Source organism: Theropithecus gelada, chromosome 5, assembly GCF_003255815.1.
Source record: "Theropithecus gelada isolate Dixy chromosome 5, Tgel_1.0, whole genome shotgun sequence".
In the NCBI taxonomy this organism is placed as follows: domain Eukaryota; kingdom Metazoa; phylum Chordata; class Mammalia; order Primates; family Cercopithecidae; genus Theropithecus; species Theropithecus gelada.
The window spans coordinates 89,890,818-89,911,995 of NC_037672.1; the positions used below are offsets into that span (position 1 = coordinate 89,890,818).

The following is a 21,178-nucleotide window of genomic DNA, read 5'->3' on the forward strand; positions in this document are numbered from 1 at the left end:
TCTTAATGTGTTCAGGACTTAGAGCAACATGGAAAATAATAACACATTGCCTCTGCTTTGTAAGGAACTCAGTCTAATCAGAAGCAAACTGTATATCATGAAAAGTAAAGTAATGAGATACTGCATTAAGTATTAAATGGGGTGTTACAGCAAATTAGTGAAAAGTTAAAAGGAAAGAGCAATAAGGACAGGCTGTAATTGTCAGGAGGAGATAGGACTGAGGTTCGTCCTGAAAAATGGGAAGAATCTGGAGAGGCATGAATTCACAGATAAGTAAAACAGATGGACAAATACATAAATTTCAGTATAGTGTGATGTGACAATAGCAGCATGGTTGGGGATCACAGAGAGGGGCACACAAATCAGAAATGTATGACTGGGAGAAGGTTTAAGAAAGGCTTTTCAGAAGAGATATCCCTTGATCTGAGTTTTAGTGGACAAGTAGAGAACAGCTAGATTAAAAGGAGAAAGAGCCACATAAGCAAAGGAACAGAGCCATTAAGAACTTGATGAGCTCAGGCAACTAGATGGGGGCTGCAAATATTGCACATGGATAAAGGGATAGATTACTTTGTCTCTGATTCTCTGACTCCTCTGTAGTTGGATGTATTTGTGGGACGTGCAGGAAACAAGGCTAACAAGGGGCAGAAGGACCAAAAGGTTCTAAACTTTTGGTGAAGGACCTTATGCACTAATATAAGGAGCTTAAATTTTATTTGGAGTATGATAAGCTTGAGGGTGAGGAGTGACATGATCAGATTTGTATTTTAGAAAGATCATTCTAGAAATAGTGTAGAACTACTTTGAGGTGTCTGACTAGATGGTGATATCATTCACTAAGGGAACGTAGGGGGACCAGACTGGGAAGAAAGATTTTGAGTTCTTGGGCTTGAAGTGTGTATTTGTAACACACAAACTTGGTGGCTTTAAACAACAGATATTTGTTGTCTTACAGTTCCGGAGGTTAGAAGGAAGAAATCAGAGCCTTCTGGAGGCTCTAAGGGTATATCTGCTCCATCCCTCTTTCTTAGCTTCTGGTAGCAGTTGGCAATTATTGGTATTCCTTGCCTAGTAGAGTGATCACTCCAATCTTTGCTTCTATGTTCATATCACCTTTGTGTATGTTGCCGTCCTGTCCTCTTATAAGGATAAGGATAAGGGCTCATCCTAAATTCACAGTGATCTCAAGATCCTTAATAACATCTGACTTAGTCCATTTGGGCTGCTATAACAGAATATGGACTAGGTGGCTTATAAACAACAGAGATTTATTTCTCACAGCTTTGGAGGTTGGGACCTCCAAGATCAACATGCTTAGAGATTTAGTGTCTGGTGAAGGCCTGTTTCCTGATTCATAGATGTCACTGTGTCCTCACATCGTGGAAGGAACAAACCCATCCTCTTGGATCTATTTTATAAAGGCAGTAATCCCATTCATGAGAACATAGCTAATCACCTATCACTTCCTTCTATAATGTGAATGTGTCCCCAAAAATTCATGTTTGGAAATTTAATCTCCAATGCAACAGCATTGGGAGGTGTTGCCTTCTGGGAAGTGTTTAGGTCATGGGGGCTTGACCCTCATGAATAGATTAATGCCATTACAAAATGGCTTGATGGAGTCTTGTCTTTTTTCACCCATTATCTCCCTTCCGCCATGTGAGGACATGGCATTCCTCCCCTCAGGATGACAAGGTGTTCAAGGTAACATCCTGGAATCAGAGACCAGATCCTTGTCAGACAACTGAACCTGCTTGTACTTCTTAGCCTCCAGAACTGTGAGAAAATAAATTTTTGTGCTTTATAAATCACTCATTCTCAGATAGTCTGTTATAGAAGCACAAAATGAACTAAGTCAGCGTCTAAAGGTCCTACCACCTAATATCATCACATTAGGGGCTAAGATTTCAACATATGAAATATTCAGGGGAGACACAAACATTCATTCTATAACAATCTGCAAAGACTTTGTTTCAAAGTAACACCACATTCACAGATACTGGAGGTTAGGACTTGGATATGTCTTTTTGCAGGGCACTATTCAAACCACTGAAAAGTGAACAAAGGTATAAGTGTCTTCATAATCTGACTCATACTCCAGCCCTGGGGAGCTCTGTTTTGTGCTTCCAAATGCTAATATCATGCAAAAGGCAAAAAAAAAAAAAAAAAAAAAAAAAAAGCGCAAAATTAAAGGCTGTGATGTATGGCAGAAAGAGCAAAGACTAGTCAGATGAACCTAGATTCAATACTGGCTCCTTAGTAGTTGAAAATATGGTCAGCCATTTAACCTCTACAAGCCTTGATTTCTTCATTTGTAAAAGAGGCATTGCCAGGCACATAGTTGACTTTAAATGTCATTATTTCAGGGAGAAAAAAAGCTGACAATAGTACATTTGAAAATAACCCACATTAAAATGTGGTCATGTGAGTAAATTGGATCTCTTTAAAAGAGAATAGAAATTGGCATTAAGAATAGTGGGATGTCCTGTCAGAGACGGACATCAGCAATGAGGAAAGAATCCAAGGGAAGTGGATGTTCAGATAGCCAAAGGGGCATTTGGTTTCAGGAAAATTGGCTACCAGGTGTCTTACCACCTAAGTGGGAGGGAGGCTGGCAAAATCAAGTCAGGGCTTAGAAATTGGGATACTGGGCAGATTTCTAAGATATTTATTAAGTTTAATTACTGTGCCAGACATTGGAGATTGAACGATGAGTAAGACACCTACCTTCCAGATAGAACACACCATCTTTTGAATGAAGTCAGCAGGTAGACAAGATAAAAATAGAATGCAATCTGAAGTGCTACAAAAGGCTAGGCACAGAGTTAAGGAATAAATCTGTGGGAGCCTCTGAAGCCTTTACAGAAAATACGATGTTTAATAGATTCTTGAAGGATGAATAAGAGTGTGCGAGCCAGGAAAGAAGAACTTTCCCAGCAGAGAGAAAAATGCAAAGCGTAGGAATTAAGGACTAGGAGACAGGAACTCAGAATCAGTTAAGAGCCTAGTTGTGCAAATTGATCAAGGCGACCACAGGCAGAATATTAACACAGAGCCTTACTGCTGACTCCTGCATCATTGGGCTTTAATTTAAGAGTTTTCCTGCCTAAAATGCAGATTTGTCCCACAGATTCAGAGAGGAGTGAGTCTAGAAATATGAGTCAAGTGGTTCCAGCATTTGGGACAAAAGAAATGCAGAGAGACTGATGACCAGCTAGGTACTGACTCCTACTGAATTAGACAGTACTAGGGCCCAAAGATGCTTATTAGAAGTGATTCAGCTACATGAAGAACAGTTGCTATTGACTTCACTGCATTTTTTTTTTCAGCTAAAATAATTATTGGATTATATCTGCAACAGGGAACAATGAATATCTACCCAAGTAACTCGTACATCTGAGTGGCTTCCCAGTGTTCGGTAAATGTCCGTTCAATTAGGTTCCCAAGGATATACATGGTAACACTATCTCCAACACTAAATGAAAAATGCATCCCCAGTATCGCAGGATAAAAACATCAGACTTCACAGGCCTCCAAAGTTAAGCAGCCCTAAGTGATTCAACTTCCTCCTTGATGACTCTGTCTTCAAGACTCCAGCTGCCTAAGTGACCACTTGTTCACTTCTGCCCACGCAGTCACCACGCCGGTCCGCGTCCACTTGTGGTCTTGATATCGGCCCCTCCCACCTTAGCCTAGGAGACCTTGGTCCGAGAAGCAAAGAGAGCGTCAGAGCTCTCTTTGGCACCGGATGGTGCCCAGGTTTCAGCGGTGGGGAACAAAGGGGACGGGGAGAAGCGTCCTCGGTTTTTGAGGGTGCCTTTTCTGAGGAATCTGCAGGTGGCCCGAGGTGGCGCAGAATCCCCATAGGCCCCTTCTGGCCCCTGCGCGATACAACGCGCCCGAGGCCACTGTCCTAGGGACAGGGGCCGCGGCGGAACCTGAGCCCGCAGGGCCGGGATATGGATCTTCTGGGATGCGGGCTGGGGAGGAGAAGGTGTGAGCAGCGGGTTCCCGGAGTCCCACCGCCAGGGCGCAGGCGCAGCCGCGCGGGGTGCGGTCGCAGAGGGGCGGGCACGGCCCGGCAGGGAGCGCGGCGGCGGCGGGCGCGGGAAGATGGCGGCGGCGGCAGCGGCTGCCGAGCAGGTCTGTGAGCACCGCCCCAGCCGGGGGCTGGAGGAGCTGGGGAGGCCGGGTCCTGCCGGCTGGGCCCGCGGGAGGGCTGGCCGGGGGTGCGGGGCGCGCGGGCCGCAGGGTCTGGGTTAGGCGGGGCCGATCGGTGCGGGGCAGGAGGAGCTGTCCCCCGCCGAGGATGCTGGCACAAGCTGGGGACAAGGAGCCAGCAGCGGCCTCGGCCTCGGCTCGGCCTGGCCTGGCTGACCCTCGGCGGGGTTGGGTGAGGAGGAGACTCCGTCCAGAGAGCCTGGGAGGCTGTGGAGCCAGCCTGGAAGCCTGCGCTGGGACGTTTCAGGGACGTACCCCGTTCAGCCGCCAGCAGCGATTCGGATAAAAATAACCTCAGCCCCAGCGAGAAGGCTCCCCTGACACTAGCCAAGAAACGGGTCAGCTGTTGCCCGGGTGTCAGCTTGCAGCCGCTTTTTGTTTCTGCCATCTCCAATATGCAGACGTCCCAGATTTCCCCTCCCGCTTTGGTTTTTGAAGATTTCGTCACCAGTCTAAAACTATCTGCTGTCCACTTTTAAAAATTATTTAACCAAGGTTTCCTGACCTGCGCTGTAAACTTGTAACTTAGAATGGTTTAAAAGGCTTCTTATCCCCCCAAAATCTAGCTATCCGTATGCATACATGTACATGCATATGTGTGTGCGTGCACAAATATATATGTATTAATATATACATACATGTAATCGCTAGGGTGATTTATTATAATACAAATAATTTTCAGTCACTTTCGCCCTTACCTAACTTACTTTTCCTTTGAACAATTATAGTAGTTTCTCTTGAAAAAGTCTCATTCTAAAACATTGTTGAAAAAAATGAGTCAAGTTTTGACCTTTGGAACCATTTTCTTAGATAATTAACTTTTTAGAGACCTATTAGATAAATGTCACTGGAGGGCTCATTCTGAAGATAAAAGACGGAAAATCTGCCTTCCAGAAGCTTAAAGTCATACAGCCAAATAGATGCAGAAAAATCAGCTAAAGACAATAGGCAGGCTGCAGATTTGTAACAGTAAAATAAAACGTAGAGGAATGAGTGAAACTGAAAGGAGACAAAACTTCTTGGAGTTGTTGGGATTTGAATTGTGCCTTGGCTTTCCTCATTTCCCGCCTAAGTTATCGGCTTCTGTTTCAGATGATTCTTTTTCCATCTGGTTCTGTTTTTGCTTTACACATAAGTGGGGCAGTCTGACCCATTTCTCAGTCTCCACTTCAAATTTACGCATTACATCTCCAGCCCTGAACTTAACTGAATTTTCCACAGTGATCTCAAACTCAAAAATGTTCAAAACTGGACTCTGTCATACTTACTATTAAAAAGACTACAACCCTCCATTAACTTGTTTAACCTAGCCAGAAACTTAGGACCAAGGCCAGTTTAAGGGAGCTGAGAAGGACCTGCACTTGGTTTAATGTTCTGCTGTCCGGGTCTTGAGATTTAAACAGTGAGCCCCACATTTCCTTTTTCCCCAGGGTCCCACAAATTATATAGCCAGTCCTATTTGGGAGTCATCTTTGACCTCTTTGTGCCACACTCATATCCGAACAATCACCAAATCCTGACAGTTCTGCCTCTTAACACCTTTCCCCAGACTTCAGCTTCAGAGTCAAACCTCAGTCAGTACCTCACTGGGACTCTTAGAGAAACTTGCTGTTGATATCTTCATTTCTAGGCTCTTCAGTTCCAGTTCATCTCTTTTTGGAGTGATTTTGCTACAGTGCAAATCTGATTGTATAGGGAACCTATTTTAACTCTTCAGTAGTTCCCCTTTGCCTTCAGGATAAAGTCCATTGTTCTTGTCATGGTATTTATGTCGCTTACTGGCCCCTAAGCACATCTCTTACTGTATTTCTTGCTTCTCCCTACACCTATCCTTCTCACCATCCACATAAAGTGACCAAAATTAGTTCTCCCAGAGATGGTTGCCTCTCGAAGTCTCCACGCTTCTTCCTCTGCCTAGAATGACCTTCTCAGCTCTCTTGCCTGGTTAGCTCCTGTCCATCCTTCAAGAGTCAACTCAACCTTCAGCTTTTCTTAGAACCCTTCCCTGATGCCCTTGCCTACTAGGTGGAGATGCATTCCTCTTCTGTACCCTTTCTGTATTGTGTGCATTGCTCCACTCCAGCACTTGCCATGCTGTGTGAACTGTTAGTGACCTTGTCCATCTACCTGACTGGCCTGTAATTAAGCTCCTTGAGGGTGGACATTATGTTCATCTTGGTAGCTTGGAGCATCTGGCTTATAGTAACTATTCAATAAATGTTAAATGCATCAAGATGAAGACAGTAATGTGCATGGTTTGGCAGAGAAGAGTAAAGACTATGTCTCAGGAGGGATGAATTTTGTCCTTTCTGTCTTTCATGGGACCTATATTCAAACTCTGGCTAACACTTTTAAGTTGCCCATCTATTAGGGTTGTCAGAAGCCCATACTGAGGTTCTTTTTTGGAACTTGACTACAAATTCAGTTAGGTCTTCTCTTAAAGTATCTTCTTAATCTGTCCTTTTTCATACCACTTTAGTTTAGGTCCTCTTACCTTAATCCTCCATTACTACAACATCCCCAGCAGCCTACTTACTGGTACTCCTGTTTTTTCCCTCTCCTACAAATGCCTGCACATTTAACATTCTGAATTTGTGCTCAAAAACCTCCAGTGACTCCCAATTAAATAGAACATAAAGACTAGAATTTGTACCCTGCTGTCCAAGAACCTTCACGGCCTGGCCCTACTTTTCCAACTTTCTTTTCCCTGCCTTGCCATATCTGATCCATCTACTTCTCCCCATTTTCCTAACAACTCCAGGTCATCCTGTCTCTCCTCCCTTTGAACTCTGCAGCGTGTATTGCCTAGACTATTAATTTTGGCACCTGAACATACAGCAGGCTTTATTGCATTGTTAACTATTTTATGTTAACATGTACACAAATCATATCTGTTAATACATAGAGGATAAAGACCCTTTCCTATAGTTCTTTTGTATTCGTATCTATGGAATTAGTGTTTAAGCATAAAGCGCTTAATACACGCATATTCAACAACTGAATTTTCTCAGAGCTCTAAGAAATAGGTAGGACAGTATCCATTTCTGCCCACTTCTTTTGTGCTCTTGATATTCAAGATTATTACCCAAAATGTCATTCAACCATAGTCTAGGTTAGAGGTTCTCAAATCATTTTGGTCTCAGGTTCTCTTTACAATCTTAAAAAACAGAGGATTCCAAAGAGCTTTGGTTTATGTGCATTATATTCATTGATATTCACTATAGGAGAAGTTAAAACGGAGAAATGTTTAAAGTACTGGGCTATACAAGCACACATTCCATTGAGTGATGATGTCATCACGTTGGTCATGTAGCCTTTACATTCATGGGCCTAGGAGAGTAAAAACAGCAAACAATATCTGTTATTGTTTTATTGTTATTTTGAAAATACAGATCCCCAAAGGGGTTCATGGAACCCTCCCAGGACTCCCCATTCTGCATTTGAAAACTACTGATCTAGGGTAATGTGAGCTCTAGTCAGTGAAATCATAAGTAAAAAGCTGTGTCAGCCTTCCCAGTCTTATTTTCATATAAATGAAAATGTATACCGTTGTCCCTCAGAATCTGTGGGGGATTGGTCTCAGGACCCCCAAAGGTTAGCCAAATTCATTGATGCTCAAGTCCCTTATATAAAGTGGTGTAGTTTTTGCATGTAACCTCTGCACATCCTCCTGTATACTTTAAATCCATCTACAGATTACTTACAACACTGAACACAATGTAAATAGTATGTAAACAGTTGTTATACTGTATTGTTCAGGGAATAATGACAAGAAAAAAGTCTGCATATGTTCAGTACAAATGCAAATGCAACCATTCACCGTTTTTCCAATTTTTTTTTTTTTTTTTGAGACGGAGTCTTGTTCTGTTGCCCAGGCTGGAGTGCAGTGGTGCGATCTCGGCTCACTGCAACCTCCGCCCCTCCAGGTTTAAGCAGTTCTCTGCCTCAGCCTCTGGAGTAGCTGGGATTACAGGCACGTGCCACCACGCCCGGCTAAATTTTTTTGTATTTTTAGTAGAGATGGGGTTTCACCATCTTGGCCAGACTGGTCTTGAACTCCTGACCTTGTGATCCACCTGCCTCGGCCTCCCAAAGTGCTGGGATTACAGACGTGAGCCACTGCGCCTGGCCACAAATATTTTTGATCCACAGTGGTTAAATCCATGGATATGGATCCCATGGATATGGAGGGCCAGATTTATATATACAAAAATTAATAAATTATTAATAAAAGCAGTTACTCACTATAGGTTATGTATAACAACTCTGCTCAGAAACAAGCTGTATACTTTGACAGTGGGACTGTTGAAAGCAGAGAGGAAAACTATCAGATAGTGACCTTGAAGTTTCTTCTATACTCTCCTCTAAGAACAGTTACGCCCTTAGTTGGAACTGCGACTCAATGTGACTTGCAGTTTATTCATGGAAAATGTGTCAGTAACCAGTTCAGCTTGCTATAGGTATGAATTTGCACCTAATAGATAAATGCACAAAATGAGAGGGTATAACTGTTCCATTATGTTGTATTTCATATTTAGCAAAGTTCCAATGGTCCTGTAAAGAAGTCCATGCGTGAGAAGGCTGTTGAGAGAAGGAATGTCAATAAGGAGCACAACAGTAACTTTAAAGCTGGGTACATTCCGATTGATGAAGATCGTCTCCACAAAACAGGGTTGAGAGGAAGAAAGGGCAATTTAGCCATCTGTGTGATTATCCTCTTGTTTATCCTGGCTGTCATCAATTTAATTGTGAGTATATTGTACAGAATACTCCTTTTAATTGCCATGGGGAATTTTTTATCTGCTTTATAGTGAAATCATAGACTTTATTTTCTCCTTTTCTATACGTCTTGTCTCTTATTGAATTTTAATGAATACTTTATAAAAAACTAGTGTGCTAATATTTTCACATATTAATTTCATTTAGAAAAAAATGTGCATGAGTTTATCCCTTTAATGGACTTAACTTTTAGCAAGGGTAGAATTGTGTAGCTCCCAGCTAGCTCAGTCGGTAGAGCATGAGGCTTTTAATAAGGATAGGATCAACTCAATAGAAGAGAACTTTGCCAAGATGATTTTATTGCTTTCACATGTCCTTAAAAATATAATCCTTTCTGTTTTCATTTAACTTTTCCTACATTTAATGTTGCCTCCTCAGCTGGATTTTAAAATTTTAAAACCTTTGATGGCAGTAAAAGGTTATATTTTATAGTCCTAAGTCCCTGTTGTCCAAGGATGCAAGGATCTGGTAGACGGATTTGCACTGAAGTGCTGAGGACCTGATAGGATGCCTTTTCCAAAGATATTTGCTTTTTTAATGAAGAAATCCTTTTAATCTGAAGTTGTCACTATCTGGGGGTTAAATTTGAAACTCTCTGACATGTGCTTGTACAGATATTTTCAGATCATGAACGTAGTCTGCAGCAGTCTTAAAGTGATTCTTTTTGTGTTATTTTCTACTTCTAATGCATGCAAGGCAGTCTTTTTGTATTTATGTATGTCTAAAGTACTTCTGTCTAATTCTTCACTCAAATCAGAAAGACCTCTTCCTACATAAATTTCATATTAGATATGTACATTTTTACTAGGAGCACAAATTCTGAATGGATTTCATTTTATAAATTTATCGGAGACTTCTGGTCAAGATGGCAGCATAAAGACATTTTTATCTTTTTCTCTAAAAAGCTCATTCCAAAGTAACAATGTCAAGAAACAGAAATATCTTTGAAGAAAGTGGGAAGCAACTGAAATCCTAAACCATAATATATGAAGATACAAAGTAGGAGGAACAATGGCAGATAACTTATCAGAGAGGAGAATCTGCTTGTTGGGGAAGGGATGTTGGTGGAAGTACCTTGTAAAACCCTAAAAAGCCCTGGGAATTAGAAGTTCCAGTACCTTGAAAAGCAGAAGTGAGGCAAGAACTGAAAACAGAGAAGTCATTTGAAAAATCTGTATAAGAAGCTGTGAGATCCCTAGGCCTCCTCTCCCTTCCAGCCAGCAGTTAGACAGCTACCCCTCCTAATGTCACACAAAACTACTATGTCTCTGGACACACTAGACCAGAGAGGATTCTTTCTGCCTGAGGGTACTGGAGGGTAGGGGTTGGGTTTCCATACTGAAACAGGGAAGTCTCGGTCCTGCGACTTCCTTTCCCACACTCTATTCTCATCCTCCACCTTCAGCTCCCTGGCAGCCAGGCAAGAGACAGAAGAGCCTTCTCTGGGATTCCTGATGCATGTAGGAAAAAGATCTGAAGATACTGTCATTTGGCAAGTCCCAGTGAAAAAGCCACCTGATATCCCTCTTATGACACCTGTCAGTCACAAGCCCCACCCCTTTTTCTATGAATTCATCACTAAGTATGAATACTGAGCCGGGGATCAATAGACTTTTGAGGAAAGTGGGAAGAATTGAAAAATGATAGAGATGAAAACACCTAAACCATGGGAAAAGTAGAAACTCATGGAATAGAGAAAATGCCACAAAAACTACCAAAAAAAAAAAAAACACCAAAAAACCAAACCTGAATTCAGTATTTTCAGATAAATAAGAATATACTGCATCAATGAAACAAGAATAACATGCCTTTTTAAAGGACCAAGGCAGGCATAGTGGCTCATGCCTGATAAAGTGAGACCCTGTCTCTACCAAAAAACAAAACAAAACAATCAAAAATCAAAAGGAACAATTAATAACTCATAGAAATGTGTATGCGCACACACACACATGCACACACACACAGAGATAAATGGGTGGGTGGGAAGATGGATAAGTAGTCAGATAGATAAATAGACAGACAGACAGACAGACAGAAGATATTAGAGGATAAAAAAAAAACTCTTCCAGAAATTTCAACAAAATTAAGGAATCAACTCCAGAGCTCTAACATGCTATTAATGGGTGTTTCAGAAAGAGCACAGAAAACACTGGGGGGAAAATGATCAAATACATAAATCAAGAAAATTTCCTAGAACAGATTGAAAACTACCATCTGGGTCCAGTGTAATGCATAAAAAGACACAAGGCCATTATGAAATTTAAGAAAACCAGTAATAAAGAAAAGATCCTAATATCTTCCAGAGGAGGAAAAAAAACAGGTTATCTATAAAGAATACAAAATCAGAATGGAATAGGACCTCCCAAAAGCAGCATTGGGACCTGGAAGGCAATAAATCTATGACTTTCAAAATTCAGGAAGAAAATAATTTTCCGTCTAGAACTGTAAACTTAGCCAGTGTAGCAAGCAAATGTGTAGAATTATGAAGACATATTTTTGCCATGCACACTTTCCAAAAATTTTTACTTCTCATACATTCATTGCTGAGAAGCCACTGGAGGATGTGCTCTACCAAAAGAAAGACGAGGATATAGGAAACTGGGTGTCTGTCACAGGAGAAGAACAAAAGGAAGTTCAGCATGAAAGTAAGGGAAAGTTTATGATTACAGCTGTGCAGGGGGCCCATACAGACCAGTCCAGCCCACACAGACCAAACCAGAAAGATAAAGGTTCCAGAAAGATTTCCCAAGAGAGAAAAATAGACCTAATACATTATCTGAGAGGCTCAGACCTACAGAATATTGTATTGAGAGATTTTACAGAAATATTGGAGGATTTGAGATTAATTGGATTTTTAAAGAAACTAAGGAAAACGAAGTATTAAACTCTGAGAGACAAGGTACAGGAAAGAAACTGCCATTATAGGACAGTATTTGGTTTGGTAATGAACAATATTTACATGGTTGTAATACTGAAAATAATGACCTTGGATTTAATTAAAACTTGAGATTGGAGCTGGAAAAGAAAAGAGATATAAATGAGCTAAATTTCTCATCTGCTAAAATAGAAAATGAATAGATAAAACCTAAATTATGATAATTGAAAAACTAACATATATTTAGAAGAAATATATATATTTAGAACTAAGGAGATAAACTCTGGATGAAATAGCTAAATTTGTTGAAAGTGGTTGTTCTTGGGAATGAGATATGGAGAGGGTAGAAAAAATAAGAAACTATTCTTTTTAAATTATAGACCTTTAGCACATTTTGACTTTTAGCTATTTGCATGTAATACCTTAATAAAAATAAAATTGGTTTTGTTTATAAGTGGAAAACTAATTGATATATTTACCTCACTGATTAAACATTTTAGGAGGTCTTTAACGTTTTGGCGATAATATTTTCTATTTGTTTTCCAATTACATTAAATGTATGCAGCCTACCAACAGTGGACTTGTGTTCTTTTTCAGATAACACTTGTTATTTGGGCTGTGATTCGCATTGGACCAAATGGCTGTGATAGTATGGAGTTTCATGAAAGTGGCCTGCTTCGATTTAAGCAAGTATCTGACATGGGAGTGATCCATCCTCTTTATAAAAGCACAGTAGGAGGAAGGCGAAATGAAAATTTGGTCATCACTGGCAACAACCAGCCTGTAAGTTGCCACATTAACTGAAAGAAATGCAAACAGGAGAGGGGCATTAGAGAAAAATACTTTGCAAAAACCTAGATTGATTATTGGAAAGAGATATTTTCCCTTGGAAAAATTAGTGTATTTATAATATATCTATCAATGTATGAATATAGTGAATACAGTTTAAAACATCCATAAATATTAATATTTAATAATACTATTGCTTTTATAATCTGTTAAAATTAGATGATTTCTTAATATTTGAGATTTTGTTCAATGGTAGCATTTTCTATGACAGATGTAATTAGTATGAGAATACATAGGTTACTATTTGCTTCTCCATATGAGGAAGCCATTAAGAAAGCACTTTCCCCAGTGAGAATACTCTGTAGTTTTGGGGGCTCTGGAAGAGAATATGCCAATCTAGTCAGTGGCATCCCATGCCAAGAGTTGAAAACATAGTTTTCAACTGAATAAAACCTCAAGGAGGTATTCTTACCACCACCCCTGCCTATCTTAGGCCTTGGGCCATGTTCCTCCATGACTCATGTATTTTTGCATCGCTAATAAGCAAATAAACGTATAAGCCTTCATTCTAAAGAACTCTTCTTCCAAGTGGATGGAGGGAGGACAGACAGACACAGTTAAAAGTATTTGAAGTTAGCCTATTATTGTGGTTTTTAAATTTCTGTAATTTTTGTAATTTTTTAAATATATTGTTCAGGAATTTTGTTTGCAGTCTTCTTTGAAAATATATTCACAATTAACCGGTTTTTTTTTTTTTAAGATTGTTTTTCAGCAAGGGACAACAAAGCTCAGTGTAGAAAACAACAAAACTTCTATTACAAGTGACATCGGCATGCAGTTTTTTGACCCGAGGACTCAAAATATCTTATTCAGCACAGACTATGAAACTCATGAGTTTCACTTGCCAAGCGGAGTGAAAAGTTTAAATGTTCAAAAAGCATCTACTGAAAGGGTATGATTTATTGGCTTTGCTTTACTAATGGGAGAGAGTTACTCTCTACAGTTATAAAGTGGATGGAGAGTTGTACTGTTTTAAAGTAGTATAAAGGAATATATTCCAGAACACTGGAAAGGATTAATTCTAGATTTGTCAATAACTAGCTTGTGTGATCATTATCAAGTCATCTTTATCTCAGTTTCCACATCTCTAAAACATTAATAGAAACATCTGACTTTCATGTCTCATGACTGAAACTTCTGTTTCTCTACCTCTGATAACAATTCTCACATTAATTTAGAAACTTTTTTTAGTACTTGTTTTTTAAATTTTCAGATTACCAGCAATGCTACCAGTGATTTAAATATAAAAGTTGATGGGCGTGCTATTGTGCGTGGAAATGAAGGAGTATTCATTATGGGCAAAACCATTGAATTTCACATGGGTGGTAATATGGAGTTAAAGGCGGTGAGTATTCTTTTAAGAGCTTAAGAGAATTATTAGGTTCTTGGATACATAAATCCATATATGGAATAGTACACAATTATTGAAAATGATATAATTGTCTATTTTTTGACATGGAAATATGTTCAAAGTGGGTTGTGAAGTAAAAGAAAGTTACAAAACAGTTCGTGAAATACATTTTCATTCTTCAAAACATATGTATGTTTATAAAAACCTGGCAGGGTATGCCAAAATGTCAACAATATTTAGTTATGGATAGCAAGATAACAGATTATTTGTTTTATTTTTATTTCTAGTAGCCTGTATTTTTTTTTCTTGTATAATGATTGCTTGTATTGTTTTAGAAGGCAAAAAAAAAAACAAACAAACCCAAAAACCTTCTAAAAGAGAATTCTGGAAGATCAAAGTAAATATTCATGCCTTGGAGTTATTGTTTTTAATTAAAGATTTTTCAGATCCCTTCCTGAGTTTAATATCCAGTGATGTGAAAAAAAAAACAATTAGCAAATGTATAAAATTATTTTATTTAGACATATTTATTAAAAATGTATTTTAATCTATTATTAATTGTAAAGGAAAAAGGTTTTTGTCTTTATTGTGGCTGTTGAAAGTGAATTTTCTTTGTGCTTAACAGATTATATCTGAACTTCTACAGTTATGGTATTTCATGTGCTGTAAGTCCAAAAACTTTTTAATGGCTCACAATTCTGGTCAAAGTATACTTATTCAAAATGGCTTTGGGTACCTACACTATATTATTTAACTAAAGCGAATTAAATTTGTCTTACCAAGCATTACATGACAAAAGGGAACTTAAACATAGGGACTTATCATTCTTCCTTATTAAAAAAATTTCAATTTCATAGTTCTTGGGAAAAACACTGTTTAAAAGTAGCTGTTTTACTTTCGTAAGCAGTTTTCCCCCCAACAACACATAATACCATCTCTAAATAGTAAAGATGAACATAAAATGTAATTATTGCCAGAAACTCAGTTACCTACCAAGTTAATTTTTACGTATATTGTGGTGTAAGAAGCCATTCTTCTAAGAACACTGTTGGAGAATAGCCACAGTACGACTGCTATTCTCAGCAGTAGAAAGTCACAGAAGCAAGATATTTGTATAGAGACCATTAGCAACTTACCACACCTTTTTTTTTTCTACCTGCCACTTCTTGTCCCATTCTACCTTGTAGTTAATATGACAAGTATTTAAATACTTTGAAATATACATATACACATATCAGTTTCTTCACTGTTAAAGGAAAAGAACCTAGTATTAAAAAGATAATTAGCTTTAAAACTTTGTTAATATCAGTGGTTAAAGTGTATAAGCCAATCATTACAAATAATTTTATCAATTAAACTGCTTTTTTGAAAAAGCTGTTTAAGAAACAATTTAGTCTGGGCACGATGGCTTACACCTGTAATCCCAGCACTTTAGGAGGCCGGGTCAGGTGGATCACGAGATCAGGAATTCGAGACCAGCCTGGCCAACATGGCAAAACCCCATCTCTACTAAAAATACAAAAATTACCCGGGCGTGGTGGCGGATGCCTGTAGTCCCAGCTACTCAGGAGGCTGAGGCAGGAGAATTGCTTGAAACCGGAAGGCAGAGATTGCAGTGAGTGGAGATTGCACCACTGTACTCCAGCCTGGGCAAAAGAGCAAAACTCCGTCTCAAAAAAAAAAAAAAAAAAAAAAAATTTACAGAAAGTAAAATTAAATGACCACAAGATGGCAGCATTGGAACAAATTGGAAAATTAGTCACTTAAGAATTGCTGTCTATTCCATATGCTACCACTGCATAATCAATTAGCCATCTCCATTGTTTATAACCAATTTTCTTTCTTTGCTTTAAATACCCTCTGTAAGCTGATGCCTCCCAAATTTGGAATTGTGCTTTAACCTCTCCGTTGAACTCAGAGTCACATATCTCGCTGCCTACTTACATTCTCCATTTCGATATCTGATAGGCATCTCAAATTTAATAGTTGAAAATTTAGATTCTCCATTACCCACAAGCATGCATTTCTTTCAGTATTCCTGTACCATTAAATGACACCCATCAGTCCATAGCAAGCCTTCTGGCTCCACCTTCAGAAGATACAGAGTCTGGCTATTTCTCACCACCTCTCGCCATCACCACCCTGGTGTAAACTGCTGTCATTTCCTGCCTGGATGGTTGGAACAGCCTCCTAGCTGATCTTACTTCCAAATATTCACTCCCACAGTCTGTTTTCTACCCAACAGCCAGAGTGGCCATTTTAAAAAGATCAAGTCATTTCTGTATTTAGAATCCTCCAAAGCTTCCCGTGTAATCTGGAATAAAATCTAAAGTCTATTCCCTGCTTACATGTCTGATCCTCAGGTATTTCTTTGACTCATCTCCTACCAGTTGTTCCCCCTCACTCTCCGTGCTTCTTTCACACTGACCTCATAGCTGTCCCTGGAATCCAGCCACATCTTCACGTCGGGGCCTTTGCAGGCACTGTTACTTCTGCTTGGAGTACCCTTCCCCAGTTACCTAGACAGCTTCCTCCCTCACTTCCTCTAGTTTCTGTTGGAATGTGACCTTATCAAACCACAGGTAGTCCTATGTAAAACTCAGTCCCCACCTGCTCACTCTCTACTTATCCTGCTTTATTTCTCCTCATAGGATTTATCCCACCTGATGTCTTATGTGTTTTACTATTCATTTTTTTTATTGTCTCCCCCTACCTCATTAAACATCAACTCAATAAGAACTTGGGCTTTGCCTATTTTACTTACTGTTGTATTCGCCAGCACCTAGAATAGTGTCTGGCGTGTAGCAGGAGCAGGCACTCAGTAATTATTTGTTGAGTGAATGAAAAGAAGAAAGGAGGAAAGGGAGAAAGCAAGAGAGGCCTAAGAGTCCCTAACAAGAAGGATTTTAATAAAATAATGTTTCTGGAACAGTGGGCGTGAAGAACCTCCAGACTGGAAGTGCCTGGTCTTCAAATTACATGGTTTGAATCTTCATTTGCAGTGTTGCAAAAACATTGGAAATTAAAATTAATTCCCTTAAGGAGGAAAAGTCTTTTCGTACTCATGATCACAAACTTATCAATCAGTAACTTTGTTATAGTTCTCTTAGGACTTAAAACTGAAAATGATCTGACACTTTATCCACATCAGTTTTATTATGCACCTAGGAATTTTGATGTAATTTTAACTAATAATAGAGAAATTATGTTGCAGATTTATTTACATACATTATGGATATATGAAGCGAAGAAGTCACTTGTTGAATCCTGATATTGAGTTTGTTTTTTGTTGTTGCTCTTTTTTTGTTTGTGTCTTTACTCTTTCTTACTGCCTTCTTTTCTCATTGATATTTCAGTAAGTTTTGTTTACTGACTTTGTTCTGTACCCACTCATGGAGGTAAATAAATCATATTAGTATTTTCCTAATAGGAAAACAGTATCATCCTAAATGGATCTGTGATGGTCAGCACCACCCGCCTACCCAGTTCCTCCAGTGGAGACCAGTTGGGTAGTGGTGACTGGGTGCGATACAAGCTCTGCGTGTGTGCTGATGGGACACTCTTCAAGGTGCAAGTAACCAGCCAGAACATGGGCTGCCAAATCTCAGACAACCCCTGTGGAAACACTCATTAGAAGAACCCCAGAGGTCACCAACTTGTTTATATCTTGACTTGACTTTTTTATGCATGCAAATCATTATTTTTACAGAGTTTGTAATAACTCATAATTATTTTAATGGCATAGCATTGCTGTATCTGTTTTATGATCTACATAGTTAAAATCTTCTCAGAGAGCCTAAATTCTAATACATTTTATTAATTTACGCTGATCTTCATATTTATTGTTCCCTAAAATAATTATGAGAAGCAAATGAAAATTCATGTTTAAAGAAGTGTTTTTAAAAGTCCACTATCCCTTTTCTAAAGATTAAAAGGCTGAAGCAGCTGTTTAGACTCACTGTAAGTATACTTTGGTAACTCTAATGGGGATAGATCCACTTAGGATATTTAAATCAATGTTTCATGCTCTGCCTTTTGGCTTCTAAAAGGAAAGATGCCGATTTCTAGTGCATTAAGCCTGAGCCATATTCTCACATGTAAGTGAAGTCATTAAAGAACTTTACATATGTGAGATAGAAACAATGGTTCCTTAGTTTTGCACTAGGAAGAAAATATTTTGTAAAATAATGTTTATTTGAAATAATGATAACTATCAATTGTTCACAATGTGGTAGAAATTAAAATACCATCTCAGCTTTAACTTTTAAATAATAATGATAACTATTTTTATTGAGCATCTTCTACATCCTAGGCATTGATTGTCCTAGGCGTTGCATGTTTATATCCCCAATTCTTACCACAACCCTGCAAGTAGGTGGTATTATCCAGGTTTTACCCATTAAGAAACTGAAGCTCAGAGAAGTGAAGAAACTTGGCCAACATCACATAGTAAGTAGCAGAGATGGGATTGGAATTCAGGCGTGATTCAAACCTGGATGTACTTGATTCCAAATGCCATGTTGTTTTCACTGTCTGCACTGACTTTTTAATTATTTAAAACTCTAGAAAGATGAACAAAGGTTAATTTAAACTTACATAAGAAGATGAGAGTCAAACAAAACAGGTATGCTTACTCTACTTAAAAAGAAAATAAACCTCATGTCAGACCCAGAAAGGACCAATCACTGTCCGATTTTAAACTATGTTGGGCCAATTCCAAAATATTATACGATGCAGAGGTCAAATTTACCTACTTGTGAATTATCTCAGTTTCCCAACAATGGACCTTGGCACACTGGAGTTAACAATACATAACAGAGTTGCCAAGATGTTTATACCCTCAGCACTCGGGGCAACACAGTGGAAAGTGGGGAGGCCATAGACCCAAACAAGTTATTTGGGCCAGGCATGGCCTGGTAAGTACACCATGCCTTGAAAATAAGTCCAGAAGCACTGGATTAAAGAGTGCTAATACAGGAAATAATACACATAATTTTTAGATAAGGATAATAATTTATCTCTGCTCCTAATATTACTATCTCATTGTAATTATTTATAACCCTCAAGCTAGTTGATTTTTAATATATTTGATTGGAAAAGAACTCTCTGGTATTATTAAGACTCCCACAGGATCAGGGACAGGGCCCCCAAAGGAGTTTACTGTAAAATAGGCAGTAGAGATGTGGCATGGGCACAACCCTGCAGTCAAGTGTAACAGCATTCTATCGGGGTCACTTTGAATTGTGTACATAAGAAAACCAATACAAAAAACAATTTGTATTCAATATTGTCACATTTCTCTCTGGTAGAAAAATCAAATACCTTAGAGATTATGAAGTCATTAAATTGTACTGAAATTGGATTGACTTACTACCTAACATTGAGTGCAGTTTTTAAATGAAAAGAATGAGATTTATAACCTCTTGAGTGTCATTGTAGTGATATTTGAACTCATTTGAATATATTCAATATCATTTAATATCTGAATTTAGAAAAAAGTTGCCGAAATTTTCATTCAGATGTTCTGTAAATTGCATATTCATTACTTGTCTGCTCTATTTAGATTTCTTTTAAAAGTTTAAGTAAATATTTTTATAAAACCCAGAAAACGCTATATTACAAAATATTATTTATTAAATGTAATTCATGAAATAATCTATTTTTACTCTTTTTTGGGAAATATTTGTGTTTTTGATACATCTCCATGAAGTGCTTTTGACATGAGAGGCTATTTTGATGTTTTTATACAAATGATGGTTAACAGGCATAGCGTTTTAGGATACTTTACAGTAGTGCTGGCTGTTTCTCTGAAATGTAGACTTGGAAAATCTATTAGAAAGCAGAACAGGGGCAAACTCTCAATTTTACTTATGGCTTTTTTATTATTTATTTATTTATTTATTTTTTTGAGACAGAGTCTCGCTCTGTTGCCAGGCTGGAGTGCTATAATCTCGGCTCCCTGCAACCTCTGCCTCCCGGGTTCAAGCGATTCTCCTGCCTCAGCCTCCCGAGTACCTGGGACTACAGGCATGTGCCACAACGCCTGGCTAATTTTTATATTTTTAGTAGAGATGGGGTTTCACCATGTTGGCCAGAATGATCTCGATCTCTTGACCTCTTGATCCACCCACCTTGGCCTCCCAAAGTGCTGGGATTACAGGTATGAGCCACCGTGCCCAGCCGGCTTATTTTTATTCACAGTAAATCTTCAACAACTCATTCTGTCCACCAGATGGTATTTTTCTGTAAACTGAAATGCTGACTTCGCCTCTTCCAGCTGTACACTCATCCCTGCACTGAGCACAGATATGACAAGCAGTAGCCATGGGGGAGGTGGGTGACAAAGATAGGACCCTGGGAGGGGGCGCAGGTACATGCTAGTTTCAATTACCACAGTATTCTAGAGGCGGTCTGCAATGACAAGGAGGGCAAATGAAATTAGTGCAAGATTTCTTAGAGAATAATGGGCAGATGGAAAAAATGTAAAAACAACATGAAACAGGGTCTGCTGATAATGTTTTAAAATATACATTTGTCTTCTTTTTGCATTGTGAAAAAATAAATTTTGTGTGATAGTTTTGATGATGAAAGGTAGAAGTTCTACCTATATTTGAATGAGTTTTTTTTTTAAGGTAATGAGAATGTCATGGAGCTAAACTTGACAAAGAAGAGATCATTGAAATGCTGAAAATTTTAGCAGTCTTCTTAAAAGTATTGAGGGGGCAAAAATTACCAATTATGCCATACAAAAATAAGCCTATAAATGTGTTTCACATTGCTAACTTGTGTTTCAGTTGATTCAGTTTGTAATAACTAGTTATGAACTTCTGTTTACAATAAAAATTCTGTAAATTGTTTGCTGTTATTTAATGGTTATATATTAACTGTTTTCTATTTAGTCATGCAAACGTGATGAATTTAAATATGACTTGAGAATGGGACACGGTCAGTGTTTATGTAATCTCTCTGGACTCCTAGAACTCAAAGTTAGAAAGTTGTACATTCCCAGTTTTGAATGCCCTCCCCTCTGTGCATTGCAAAAGGCTTCTCTCCAGTCGTGCTTCCCTGGTGTCCTAGCGGAAAGTGCACACTGTCACCATGGC

General features: G+C 38.7%; 1 protein-coding gene across 2 annotated transcripts; it reads left to right on the forward strand.

Annotated features, from left to right (window-relative positions):
- Window positions 1–3,527: 3,527 nt before the first annotated feature.
- SGCB (sarcoglycan beta) lies at window positions 3,528–20,930 on the forward strand. 2 transcript variants are annotated; one of them, XM_025385853.1, is made up of 6 exons: window positions 3,528–4,143; window positions 8,760–8,969; window positions 12,473–12,658; window positions 13,425–13,616; window positions 13,938–14,069; window positions 17,506–20,930. In XM_025385853.1, exons 1-6 carry the CDS (start codon window positions 4,114–4,116, stop codon window positions 17,707–17,709), a joined length of 954 nt encoding a protein of 317 aa, XP_025241638.1. In that variant the 5' UTR covers window positions 3,528–4,113; the 3' UTR covers window positions 17,710–20,930. The 2 variants fall into 2 exon arrangements, with proteins under 2 accessions (XP_025241638.1, XP_025241639.1); XM_025385854.1 differs by lacking the exon at window positions 8,760–8,969 and having other exon boundaries at window positions 4,098–4,143; window positions 17,506–17,965.
- Window positions 20,931–21,178: the final 248 nt, after the last annotated feature.